We start from the raw sequence: 13,210 nt of genomic DNA, 5'->3' as shown, positions 1-13,210 counted from the left end.
AAATTGGCCAGCCTCTAATGTGTTATGGGAGAAAGAAAAACGTATAAACCCAGGGAGCCAATGGATTTCTAACTGACAGCTAAAAATAAATCAAAAGCGGACTACTACAGTGGTCTAAGCGGCTACGAAAGTCTACAGTTACTTGTCCACTTCTGCTTTAGCTACACATCGGCTACTGTAGATACCCTTGTTGTCCAGTGGGCCATACCCACAGACTAACGCCATGCAATGCCTTGCCCAATGCCACTTATAAGTAACTTTTTTGCTCAATGTCTATATCATAAGAAACTAGCTGTCTCCATTGACTTGTAATGGGTCCCATCCTTGAATATGGTTTCAAATGTCATTACAAGATGCAACAATCAAAAATAAAAACACTAACAATCTCATGTACATAACCAAGTACGGAAAGATCAAGCGACTGATTCTTAGTATCTGGATGTGTCTTGTCTTTTACAATAATCTGGGCATTATATACGGCCCTGCTTTCTGTATACTGAGACATATGCCCTGTATTGCTTTGGGCACATCCATGGCACTGTGGTGATGACACATATAACAGTTCAATAGACCTTGAAAACTCACCCACAGTAGCCACAGTGTCAAAGTCATCCAACTTGTACTGATGCTGGAACTCAGGGCAGGGGGGGGAGCTGTGCCCACAAACAGTCTGTCCATGGCATCCAGGGCTGGGGCTAGAGACACCCCCATCACTGCTGCCTTTGCCGGCACTTCTAGAGCCAGACCTGGCTTTCACTGACCCGGCTGCAGCTGCCTCCATCGGACCCAAATGTGCGATCTGTCGAGCGATATATAAGGAGTGTGCGATCAGTGAGGTTGCGCTTCTTGTATGGGGAGACTGCAGGTAACAGGCACCATCTGATGCCTGATCCCTTACTGCACACCTGATAACAGGGGCCAGGTAGTAACCGGAGAGGCGGCCACTGGCACATGCAAATGCAACTTGAGCTGGTACCAGCAGCACAGATGGCTCTCACTGTGAAGACGGGAGAAGCCCCGGGTACGGGCAGGTGGCACTGCCAGCAGTCATCAGTCTGGACCTGTCAGTCGTCATTGTGTCTGGAGCTTGGCACTGCCACAATAGATGTATGCAGGTAGCAGATTCTACTCAGCGCACAAGACAATGGCACTTCCCACGTCCCTGCTCATCATACTATCCAGAACTGCCCTGTAGCCAGGAACAGCCCGCTGCTACCCGGCCTCTGCCCGGTTGTGCTCCGGGTGGTTGACGTATGACCCAGGAATGGGCAAGAAGTCTCCTTTCTCCAAGCTACTCTGGGGTTCCCTGCCCCTCAATGCCCTCAGTTGGCAGTCGTATGGCGGTATGCTCCGTGCAGAGGAAGACTGAGATGCCTTTGTATTGCGGGCAGTCCGGGGAGTAGTAGTGAGAGGTCGTGCCACTTTCTGTGTCCGTTTCACCACATTGCCGCTGACTCCTCCCCTTCCCTGCAGATTCAAACTGCAGCTTATTCACACAAGGAAAGCAGCCAGAAGAGGTGGGGCCTATACAGTTTACACCGCCCAGCTTCTCAAGCAGCAGGGAGTGTCGCTGTACCTCAGCGCCGTCAATCTGCTATATGACCCGCCCATTGCTCGTTAGCATTGCTCTGAATGGTCCGCCCCGCAAAATATCACTTTCAACGAGACACGCCCACACCACGTAGCCTATTCCATAAAGACCCGCCCACTACATGTCACTCTTCAATAAGACACACCCAAATCGGAAAAGAGACCGGCAAATGACACGCCCACTTCCTTGTTATTTTCCCACAATACCACCTCCCACAGGCCTTCTTCCTCACACTAGGCTATCCGTCGTATCACACGCCCACGTCCTGTCACAGTACTGCAGAGCACCGCCCATTTACTAGCCTGTCGCTGGCACTTTGTTTGTGTTTTTGTACAGTCTGGCGCTGGGGAGAAGAGGGCGGGCCAAAATACAACCAATCCCGGGCGTAGCGGGGGACTGTACCTTGACACCTGCGCTGCCTCAGACCCGCCCTGACAGATGAGCCCATCACGTCAGAAAAATGAAACACCTGGAGGGTCTCACTATGAGTGGGAGGTCCCTATAGTGTTTCTGGACGTGTCACGTACTGGTAGCTGTGGTACGGAGACAATAGTCCTGAACACAGCAGCAGACAGGGGTACAGAAGGAAATTATTTTAAGAGGCCCCTCCACTTGTTAAAGAGGCATACTTAGCATGATATCTTCCACAATCAAAATGTATGCTTAGAAAAAAAAAATGTCTGTTGTTTAAAATGTAGGTTACATGTATGCACAGGCTGTATATAACCCCCTCCCCCCCCCCCAGTCCAGCTACTGAATATCATGCTCAATAATTGGGAAGCGCACCTGGATGCAGATGTTCTCTGATCCAAAGGGTGTAAAATCAGGAGTGGGTGCTAGAGAGCTGGTCAGAAGCATTGCAAACGGGCAGCGCCAGAGCTGGATGAAGAACAGCAGGCAATGCTGCTACCAGAGTGACGCTGGCTGACAGGGTGCCCAGTCTAAGGAGCCTCCCTTGTCTTCACCCTAGACCCCCATAGACACCTCTGTAAGAAGTCCTTTGTTGGGCGGTGATGGAGAGGAACGCGGTCAGTAATGTGCGGATAATCAACAGTACCAGAACATTAGACAAACTCATAATCAATCCAGGATCCACAGCCAATAACACGGTGGGAGCGAAGCAGAATAAGAACAACAGGCAAATAGCCTAAAGCTAAGAAACAAACCAGGGTCAACAAATAGAACTGAGGAAACACCTGAGAATCTGCAATAATGACAAAATAATCAATTGCTAAAAGGTGAAATGCCGTTTTAATGCCCTGGTGATGTCATCAGGCTGCGACTCGTCAGATTCCTACGCGTTGGCGTTGCCCAGGCAACACAATGCTGACATTATGCCTGCCTTCCTCTGTTGGCCATTAGCAGTGGAGTGGGCTGGTGCGGCCCTAAAACCCCCCCCCCCCCCCCCCGGCTGTTATGACTGAGGAAAGCTGTGGGGACCCACAAAAGTAATATATATAGTAGGCCACATTTATGCCAGAAAAGATGGGCTACATGTATAGGCACATTCAATTGTATTATAAGCTCTTCTTATGACCGTTGCCCGCAATGGTCATATCGTCAGTACAGGCTTATCACTTAATAACCCCATGCTAGACTTCATGAACCCTGCTGTGGTTTTGCCACATTCCTGTGCCTTCCTATAATGTTGAATAATTTTGACAACAAGTGGAAAAATAAACTTTTTGCAACCCACTTCTATGAGACCTAAGTGCAGCTACACTGCTTCTTGTGTTGTTGGTGTTCAAAGCATAAATTACCCTCGCAGTTACCAAGCGTGATCGTGTTTTTTCACATACGGTGCTACGGTTGAAACAATTTGTAGAAAGCTCCCAGCGCATACGCCGAACCCAGCAATACACCGACAGAGGCCAGAAGAGTGTCCTTTTTGCCTCCGCCGGTGTGGTATGTGCTGAAATGCATTTTTAATTTTTTTCTATATATATGAAAGCACAGAGGACTGCGCTTTACCATACCGGGGGCTTTTCCAATTTTAATTCCATGCATGACTGTTAGATACACCGCTAGATAACTAGGGAACTTGCTTCTGAATTCTGCAGCCCTCGAACCTGGTCTGGACATCAATTACAATAGGTGTTCCATTGTACACTTCACAAACTGTGCTACGATCTTTTTCTAGCGGCATGCATCGACTATTTTAGATCCATATTTGTGGTTTGTTAGTTTGCTTAATATAGCATAATAAAGAATTTAATTAATTCATTTATTGAATTTATATATATTATTTCATATGGTAGTTGGGAATTATGAACAGTTCCAAATATCAGGCAATATTGGCACAAAACCTGGAGGCCTCTGCTAAAAAGCTGAAGATGTAGAGGAATTTCACACTTCTACAAGACAACGACCCAGAGCATACCTCCAAATTAACAAAAGAATGGGTTCACCAGAAGATCAAAGTATTGGAATGGCCCACCCAGAGCCCAGACCTGAATCCCATTGAAAATAGGTGGGGTGACCTGAAGAGGGCTGTACACAGAAGATGCCCTCGCGATCTGACAGATTTGGAGCGCTTTTGCAAGGAAGAGTGAGCAACAATTGCCAAGTAAAGATGTGCCATGCTGCTAGACTTCTACCCAAAAAGACTGAACGCTGTCATAAAGTCAAAGGGTAATTCAACAAAGTATTAGATTAAGGGTGTGCATATTTATTCAATGACATTTTTGTTCTTTATTTTTATTTTTCCACCCTAAGGGTAGGTTCACACACAAACTCAAAAACGACTGAAAATACAGAGCTGTTTTCAAGGGAAAACAGCTCCTGATTTTCAGACATTTTTTAAGCCACTCGCGATTTTTCGCTGCGTTTTTTACGGCCGTTTTTGGAGCTTTTTTCAATAGAGTCAATGAAAAACAGCTCCAAAAACGTCCCAAGAAGTGTCCTGCACTGTAACAAACGCCCCATCGGAACAGAACGCCGTTTTTCCCATTGAAATCTATGGTCAGATGTTTGGAGACGTTCTGCTTCCGATTTTTCAGCCTTTTTTTGGGCGTTTAGGCGCCGAAAAATGGCCGAAAATAGGTCATGTGAACATACCCTAAAATATTTCAGTTTGTTTCTCAATGGCAAAAGCCTGGCATTTTAATAGGGGTGTGTAGACTTTTTATATCCCCTGTATATATATATTTATATTTATTTATGCACATTGTTTAACCCCTTAATGACCGGGCCATTTTGCACGTTAATGACCAAGGATTATTTTTTGTTTTCTCACGGTCGCATTCCAAGAGTCGTAACTTTTTTTTTATTCCGTCGACATAGCCGTATAAGGGCTTGTTTTTTGCGGGACGATTGTACCATTTTTAGATGCTTATAACATATTGATTAACTTTTATTAACTTTATTTTAGGAGAGAATTGAAAATAAGCAGCTATTCCAGCATTAATTTTCACGTTATAAATTTATGCCGTTTACTATGCAGCGTAAATAACATGTTAACTGTATTCTATGGGTCGACACGATTACGGGGATACCAAATATGTAAAGGTTTTATATATGTTTTCCTACGTTTGTACAATAAAAACCCTTTTAGAAAACAATTACTTGTTTTTGCATCGCCGCATTCCAACAGCCGTAACGTTTTTATTTTTCCGTCGATGCGGTCGTATGTGGGCTTGATTTTTGCGGGACAATGTGTAGTTTTCATTAGTACTATTTTGGGGTACATAGGACTTATAGATTAACTTTTATTTTATTTTATATGGGGGGAATGGGAGAAAAGAGAGAATTTTGCCGTTGTTTTTTGCGTTTTCTTTGGACGCCGTTCATCCGGCGGTTTAATTAATGTGTTCATTTTATTGGTCAAGTTGTTACGATCGCGGGGATACCATATATGTGTATGTGTGATTTGTTTTGACAGTTTTACTAAATAAAACCACTTTTTGGGCCTAAAAAGTAGTTTTATTTGACTTTGACTGTAATTTTTTTTTTTTTTTCACAAACTTTATTTAACTGATTGTCATTTTTTTTTTAAGTCCCATCAGGACACTTCACTATGCGATCTGTTGATCGCATATATAATGCTTTTGGTATACTTAGTATACCGAAGCATTATTGCCTGTCAGTGTAAAACTGACAGGCAACCTATTAGGTCATGCCTCTCTCATCGCCTAACAGGCAGATGCTGAAGACAGACCTGGGGGTCTTTGTTAGACCCCCGGCTGTCATGGAAACCCGACGGCGACCCGCGATTTGTTTGCGGGGGCGCCGATCGGGTGACAGAGGGAGCTCCCTCAGTCTGTCAAACACATTAAATGCCGCTGTCACTATTGACAGCGGCATTTAATGGGTTAAACTGCCGGAATCGGAGCGCGCTTCGATTCCGACAGTTGCAGCAGGAGCCAGGCTGTGTATAACAGCCATTCTCCTGCCGCTAATCGCGTGGGTACAGTGACAGTACCCGCGCGATGACAGGACGGATATATCCGTCCTCCTGCGCGAACTAGCAGTGTATAGACTAGGTATCTCTTATTGAATATTTAATGATTTTTATCTGTTACCACCTATTATAAGTTGTCCCATCAGGACAGTCCTTTATACATATGCCCTATTAGTCACCTGCTCTGGGTACCCCTATTTCAGCCAGCACAAACACCCCTTTAATGCATACCCAAAAAGACGGTGATATGTCCAAAGAGTATTTGTCCTGTCTACAAAATTGTAATTTGTAGTCTAAGGCCGTGTTCACACTTGGCGGATACGCTGCGTGCGCCACAGGGGATTCTGGATGAAAAAGTGCACCAAACTGTAGTGCAGTTTTTCACCCGGAATGTCCACTGTGAAAAACTGCAGCACTTAGCCGGTCTGCTGTCAGGCCAGCCTTCTGGGATGACGTTTCATCCCAGGAAGCCGCTGCAGCCTGTGATTGGCTGCAGCGGCGGTCACACTCGATGAAGCGTCACCCCAGGTGGCCGGCTTTGAGGAAGAAACACAGACTCCTAGGTAAGTATACTGTTTTATTTTATTCAGAGTTGTGTTTTGTTCTGCGAACCCGCCGCAAAAAATGCAACAACTACAATTTTTAAGTCGATCTTACCTGCAAACGCTGATGCTGCTGCAGAATCAACTGTAGCCTCTGGTGCCGATGTGGCCGTCACGATACAGGACCTGTGAGTGACGTCACAGATCTGCACTGTCAGAAGCTGGGCGTTCTGAAGAGAAGAGGATGTTACTTCACTTCAGAGCGCCCAGCTAGTGAAAGTATTAAAAACGCCCCGATGTACGCACATAATACACGCCCACTTGGACTTTTACTTTTAAACACACCCACTTGGACTTTTGCAAGCCTCATTTGCATAACTGCAAAAATGGTCATAACTTGGCCAAAAATGCTCGTTTTTTTAAAAATAAAAACGTTACTCTTATCTACATTGCAGCGCCGATCTGCTGCAATAGCAGATAGGGGTTGCAAAATCTGGTGACAGAGCCTCTTTAACATGTCCCATGATTTGGAATTGAAAAAACAAGCACTCATACAGCTATGTCAATGGAAAACGAAAAAAGTTATGGCTTTGAAAGGCGGGAGGAAAAAATGAAAATTAAAAAACGAAAAATTGGTGCGACGCCAAGGTGTTAATTACAATGTTCTAACTAGAGAAACTTATGTGATTAGATTATCTAAGGGGGTTCATTTTTTTTTTTAACTTCATTCTATAGGTGACTCATCTTTATTAACTTTGATATTGCAGGGTGGATAATGCTAAGTACTGTATACTAGCTGTTACTTCCAACACGTTCAGGGATAGAACTATTGTACTTTAGTTGAAAAATCTCTTAAATTCAATATGTGTCTGTTAGTCGGTCATAATAAGGGCACGTTCACACGTGGTGGAATTTTTCCGCTGCACATGTTGGTGCAGATTCGGGGCAATTACGCAACGAATCTGCACCAACATTTGCATATTTGACAGGTAATTCAGACATTGCAGATATCACAGCGGACTTGTCACAGATTTCAGTTTTTGCACTTCAAAGGCTGAAATCCGCAGTGAAATTCCGCTTCTTCTCCGCAATGTAATGTGCATGCTGCAGAGGGAAAATTCTGCACCGCAGCCTGATTTCCGCACAGTTATTTTCTGCAACGTCTGAACTAACTTTCCTAAAAATGTATAGAAACAAATTTAAAAAACGGCTGCTGCAGGATTCCACTGCGGACTGTACGCAGCGGAATTCAACAGCAATTCCGCCACGTGTGAATGTGCCCTAAATGTGATGTGTGCAGAAAAACAGGAGCATATCTATCTGTGCAGTACATATCCATATACTGCATGACACTAGACAGCAGTTTCCTGTTATCTTTAGATCCGACTACAAATTTTCAAGATTTTTCTGTTTGAAATAGGATTACAATATGTCATATGTGAATCTATACATTTTAGAATCGCGCCTTATAAGTGCTATTAAATCAATAAGATGGAAAGAGTGGCTTAACCATAGGAAACAGGAAAACCAGAGAAGATAGAGTAGTAAGAAACATCAATGGCCTTTTACTCTTATAGCAATTTGTAAGTAATATAATGTGCTATACTAGAAAGATAAAATACCAACCTACCTCTATTTTAAATGTGACTGTTGGAGTACATATTAGTTAGCATTTAATTTATAATAATGTATATTATGAGGAAAATGCAGAATGAAAAACTATCCCGCTATTGTTTTATTTATTTTCTATTTTTTATGCCATATATACAGCATCTATCTATCTATCTATCCATCTATCTACAAATATATATATATATTTATTATTATTATTTTATTATTTTTTATTGTGTACATTGTATTTTTTACATTTTTACTTTTGTCTTAATTTTTTTGCATTTCTTTTTACATTTTAAAAAAAATCTTAAGAGGATTTGATTTGTGTTCTTTATTTTTAAACTATAATGTACTTACATACAGTACTTCTATATGGAGCGAAGTTGATGGAATCAATCATTCAGCAATATGTCTTTTTTAATACTTTTGCGTCATCGTCTGCATGGATATCCTTATTGATATGATATAGCTTGTACTGGAATTATCATATGAAAAACCCTGGGGTCATTTACAAGGAAATACATCACGGAAATATACACGTCAAAATGCAGGAACTACCTTACACTTTACATATTCAAGTCCTGATGCTTGAAGGGGTTAATTAGGGTTATTATAGCTTAATTTACTAATATGATAATGCCTTCTGTGGATACCCAAAATATAATATTATATTATGGAATTGCTAAAAAGAAAATAAATTGACTTTAAACTGGACTTGGACTTTGACTTTAAAAGGTACACTCCAAGCAAATCTGTTACCCTGAGTTATGCCTAATGCAGGACCTGAAGTGACACTCCTGACACAGGGATACAAATAACACCAAAGACAGATTCCCTGTGTCATGTCTCACCCACTCAGGGCCTGCACTAGGTATGTAATATGACTTTAAGGACAATAATTACTGACACCGGGATTATATTCGTTTTGTCTTTACTGAACATGCAGAAAATATGACAACAGTCAAAAACTTGAGCTCTAGGCAAAATATAACTGGTGCTCGGTAAACAATACAGTCTCTGCTTTTATCCGGCACTTCAATATAACACAGTCTCTTATAATCCGTAATGATTAAAATATGTTCTCTTTATCCGGTGCCTTAGGATAATAAAGTCTCTTAGCTTCCAGGTTTAGTGTAATGTCATCTTTGAGGTCCGGCAATGTAATACAATGCACTCTCTGATGAGCCGGCAGTTAATGGCTCTATGTTACCTTATGCTCAAAATGGCGTCTTCAGCTTCTTGCTCTAAACACTCTCTTCTTAACTCAGCCGGATCTCCTTAACTTGGAACTCCAGTAAATGTGTGTCTGATACTTCACATTACTTATGCTCTGCTGCTGGCCAGAATGCTCTTTATCTTTTACAGTTATCTGAGTCACAATGTCTTCCTTACTTGCTACAGCTCTCTCAGTCCAGTCTCTGTCTCTTCCTGTCCAGCGCTTCTCAGACCTCTGTCCAGACACTTCCTCACTAGACCTCTCTTGTATATCACTCCACACACTAAACACTGTCGATGTACTAACTTCACAGCGCCCTCTAGTGGCCGGCCACAACCTCCCATTTCTCAATGCCATACAAACCTTTTGCTGGGTTACATCTTTTCCCCCAGGTTTATCAGTTGCCGTCCCGGCAACTTGCTGTGGCGTCACAAATCGTTCAAACCTAGAAGGAAGCCTTCCAAAATTGGATCGCTGAGAATGACGTACCTGTGACAACTCTTCTTCCACAGGAGTAACATTCTCTTCTTGTACTTCACTGGTACTTTCTTGTCTCTCTGGTACTTGAACCGGCGGACTCCACCAACCTTCATCTATGGGAACGGGTGTTGCAACAGGAGGATCTCTAGTGTTTGCTTCTGGTTCACGACTTATAAATGTGCAGGGTCTCAGCATATTTCTGTGTACGGTTTTCAAAGGGCCACTACTACCCTCCGGCTTGATCACAAATACAGGAATATATGGATTGGGCTGACGCACCACCTCATACGCCAAGGTTTCCCACTTCCATTGCAGCTTTCCTGCTCTTCTTGCACCCTGGTTTCGCACGATTACTCTATCACCCACTTGCAAAGGTAGTTCCTTCAATTTCTGATTTACTGTAAGATCATGAGGCCCCAGTCTCTGCGCCACTAAATTATACATTTCTTGTACCTTGCGTCGATGACCCCACATCCAGGTCTGCGGAATCCACTCTTCTTGTTCTTCCGGGATAGGCACCATTAAATTTAGGGGACATCGTCCATTTCTTCCGAACATTAACAGAAAAGGAGAATATCCAGTAGTGGCATGTAAAGTGTTATTATAGATCCAGATTAATTCTGCAATGTAGTCAGGCCATCTCTCTTTTTTTTGTTTCTCCAGTGTTCGCAACAACTGCAATATGGTCCGATTCATCCTTTCACAGGCCCCGTTCCCTTGAGGGTGATACGGGGTCGTGCGGGTCTTTTTAATCTGGTACAATCTGCATAATTCTTCTATTACTCGCCCCTCAAAACAAGCTCCTTGATCAGAGTGAAGCTGTGAAGGACATCCATAGGGTAAGATGAAATGAGTCCACAATCCCTGTGCCGCAGATTCAGCCGTTTGATCTCTGGTAGGTACGGCCACTGTGAATTTGGTGAAGTGTTCTATCACAACCAATAAATATCTGTACCCTTGTAAAGACTCATCTACTGTCAAATAGTCCATCATGACCAACTGTAATGGATAATGCGTCTGTATATGCCCCACCGGAGCTTGTTGTTCAGCCGCTCTGGCCAGGGTGCAATTTCTACAGTTCTGACACACTTTCTGTGCCACTGCAAACAGCAAAGGATGATAGTAGAATTTTTGCAACCAACGGAAAGTCTTTTCAGGACCATAATGCCCCTTTTTCTCATGCATCCACTTAACCGTACTTTCTAACTCTCGCTCCGGCAACACAGCTTGCCAGACGGGTCCTTCCATGGTCGGTAGGAATACTCGGCGGTACAATATCCCTTGTTTTACTGCCAATCTATCTCGTTGGCGATATATTCTCTGTCCCACTCCAGACAATCGCAATCGCTCTCGTTGATTGGGTCGGTATCTCTCTAGCACCCATCTTCTTACAGTCCGAATTTGAATATCTTGCAACTGCTGTTTCTTCCATTCTTCAGCAGTCCATTGATCGATGGTTTCTCTTATGGGCTCCCCAGTATGCACCGGAGCACTTTGAATATTCTCACCTGGCATCTGATCATGTACTTCATTGGCAAGGAAATTAGGAGTCTCTGTTTCCTCTAACTCCTCTTCAGTCAGTCCTTCAGGCAAATCTACTGGATTACGGGACAGGGCATCTGCATTCCCATTAGCTCGTCCTGGGCGGTACTTCACAGTAAATTTAAATTTGCTAAGTCGTGCTCGCCAACGTTGCTCCATAGCACCCAATTTGGCCGAGTCTAAATGAACCAATGGATTATTGTCAGTCCATAACACACACTCTGCGCCCAGCAAGATATCTGCAAATCGCTCGGTAACCGCCCATACGACTGCCAAAAGTTCCAACCGGAATGAGCTATAGTTGTCCGGATTCTTTTCCCCATCTCTCAGCGTCCGACTGGCATAAGCAATGACACGTTCCCGTCCATTCTGCACTTGAGAAAGAACAGCTCCTAATTCTTTTAAACTTCCATCGGTACACAAAACAAATGGTAGAGAGTAATCTGCATACGCCAAGACAGGAGCACCAGTTAGTCGTCTTTTTAACTCTTGGAAGGCTTGTTCAGCCTCTATTCCCCAAGTGATACTTCTCTTATGATCGACTCCCGGTTTGGTTCCATTCAGTAACACATATAGGGGAGCAGCCACCTTAGCAAAATTCTGTATGAACCGTCTGTAATATCCAATCAGTCCTAGGAAACTTCTAAGCTCTGTTACTGTCTTTGGTACCGGCCATTGTTGCACGGCTCGTACTTTGGCATCCATTGGTTGTACACCGTCTCTAGTAACCACGTGTCCCAGGTACTCAATTCTTTCTTTAAACAAGTGACATTTGCCCGGTTTTAGTTTTAGACCATGTTCTTCGATACGCGTAAGTACCACTTTCAATCTTTCCAAATGTTCTGTGAAAGTGGCTGAGAAGATAATGATGTCATCTAGGTAGATGAGCAAACATTCAAAGTTTAAATCTCCCAAACAAACTTCCATCAAGCGCTGAAATGTAGCTGGTGCATTGGTTAGACCGAACGGCATTCTCAAAAATTCGTATAACCCCATAGGGGTGATGAATGCAGTCTTTTCTCGATCTTCTTCTGCAACTGGTACTTGCCAGTACCCACTGGCCAAATCCAGGGTAGAGAAGTATTTGGCCTTACCCAAAGCCAGCAAAGAGTCTTCTATTCGTGGTAAAGGGTATGCATCTCTGACGGTGCAGGCATTCAATCGCCGGTAATCTACACAGAACCGCAAGCTTCCATCTTTCTTCTTTACTAATACTATGGGAGAAGCCCATGGACTTTTACTGGGTCGGATAACATGACTGTCTAGCATGCGTTTTAGCAACACTTTGGCTTCTTGATAAAAAGCGGGCGGAATGGTACGGTATCGTTCTCGTACCGGGTGAGCATTTCCCGTATGTATTTCATGTTCTAAAGTTGTTGTCAACCCAAAGTCTGCTTCATTCTTGGAAAAAGCCTTGGAGTGCTCTCCTAACACTCCCGCCACTTCATCTATTTGTCTGGTAGTCAAATCCGTTCCTTCTAAAGGTATTTGCTCCAGTAATCGCCTCCCAATGGTGTCATTAGCTTGAGTGGTGGCTCGACACACTGTAACCACAGCTACACTTTCACAAGGATAACTCACTTGCCAATCTGAACGGCTTTCCACTTGTTCCTCCCTCACCGGAAACACTTCAGCTACTAGTTCCCGGGGAAATAAGGTTACATTTTGTTTCGTGATATTAACCACTCGTAATAATACTTGTCCAGCCTGTACCTTGCATATCGACCGGGCCACGGCTACTCCTTCTTTCTGCAGAGCTGATTCAATTAACACAGTGGTGCCCTTTAACACTTTATTAGTACCCACTGGCAAGGGTAACAACATTT

General features: G+C 43.5%; 1 protein-coding gene across 1 annotated transcript in view; it reads right to left on the bottom strand.

Annotated features, from left to right (window-relative positions):
* The window catches only part of PRKX (protein kinase cAMP-dependent X-linked catalytic subunit), a 111,687-nt gene extending 110,111 nt beyond the window's left edge, over nt 1-1,576 (bottom strand). The window contains exon 1 of the mRNA XM_075853984.1: nt 586-1,576. Within this exon, the coding sequence (XP_075710099.1) occupies nt 586-781 (196 nt within the window). The 5' untranslated portion in view covers nt 782-1,576. The remainder of the gene's footprint in view (nt 1-585) is intronic.
* Between the last annotated feature and the right edge of the window lie 11,634 nt (nt 1,577-13,210).

This window comes from Rhinoderma darwinii, chromosome 2, assembly GCF_050947455.1.
Source record: "Rhinoderma darwinii isolate aRhiDar2 chromosome 2, aRhiDar2.hap1, whole genome shotgun sequence".
Lineage (NCBI taxonomy): Eukaryota > Metazoa > Chordata > Amphibia > Anura > Rhinodermatidae > Rhinoderma > Rhinoderma darwinii.
This window is presented reverse-complemented; position numbering and strand designations above follow the sequence as displayed.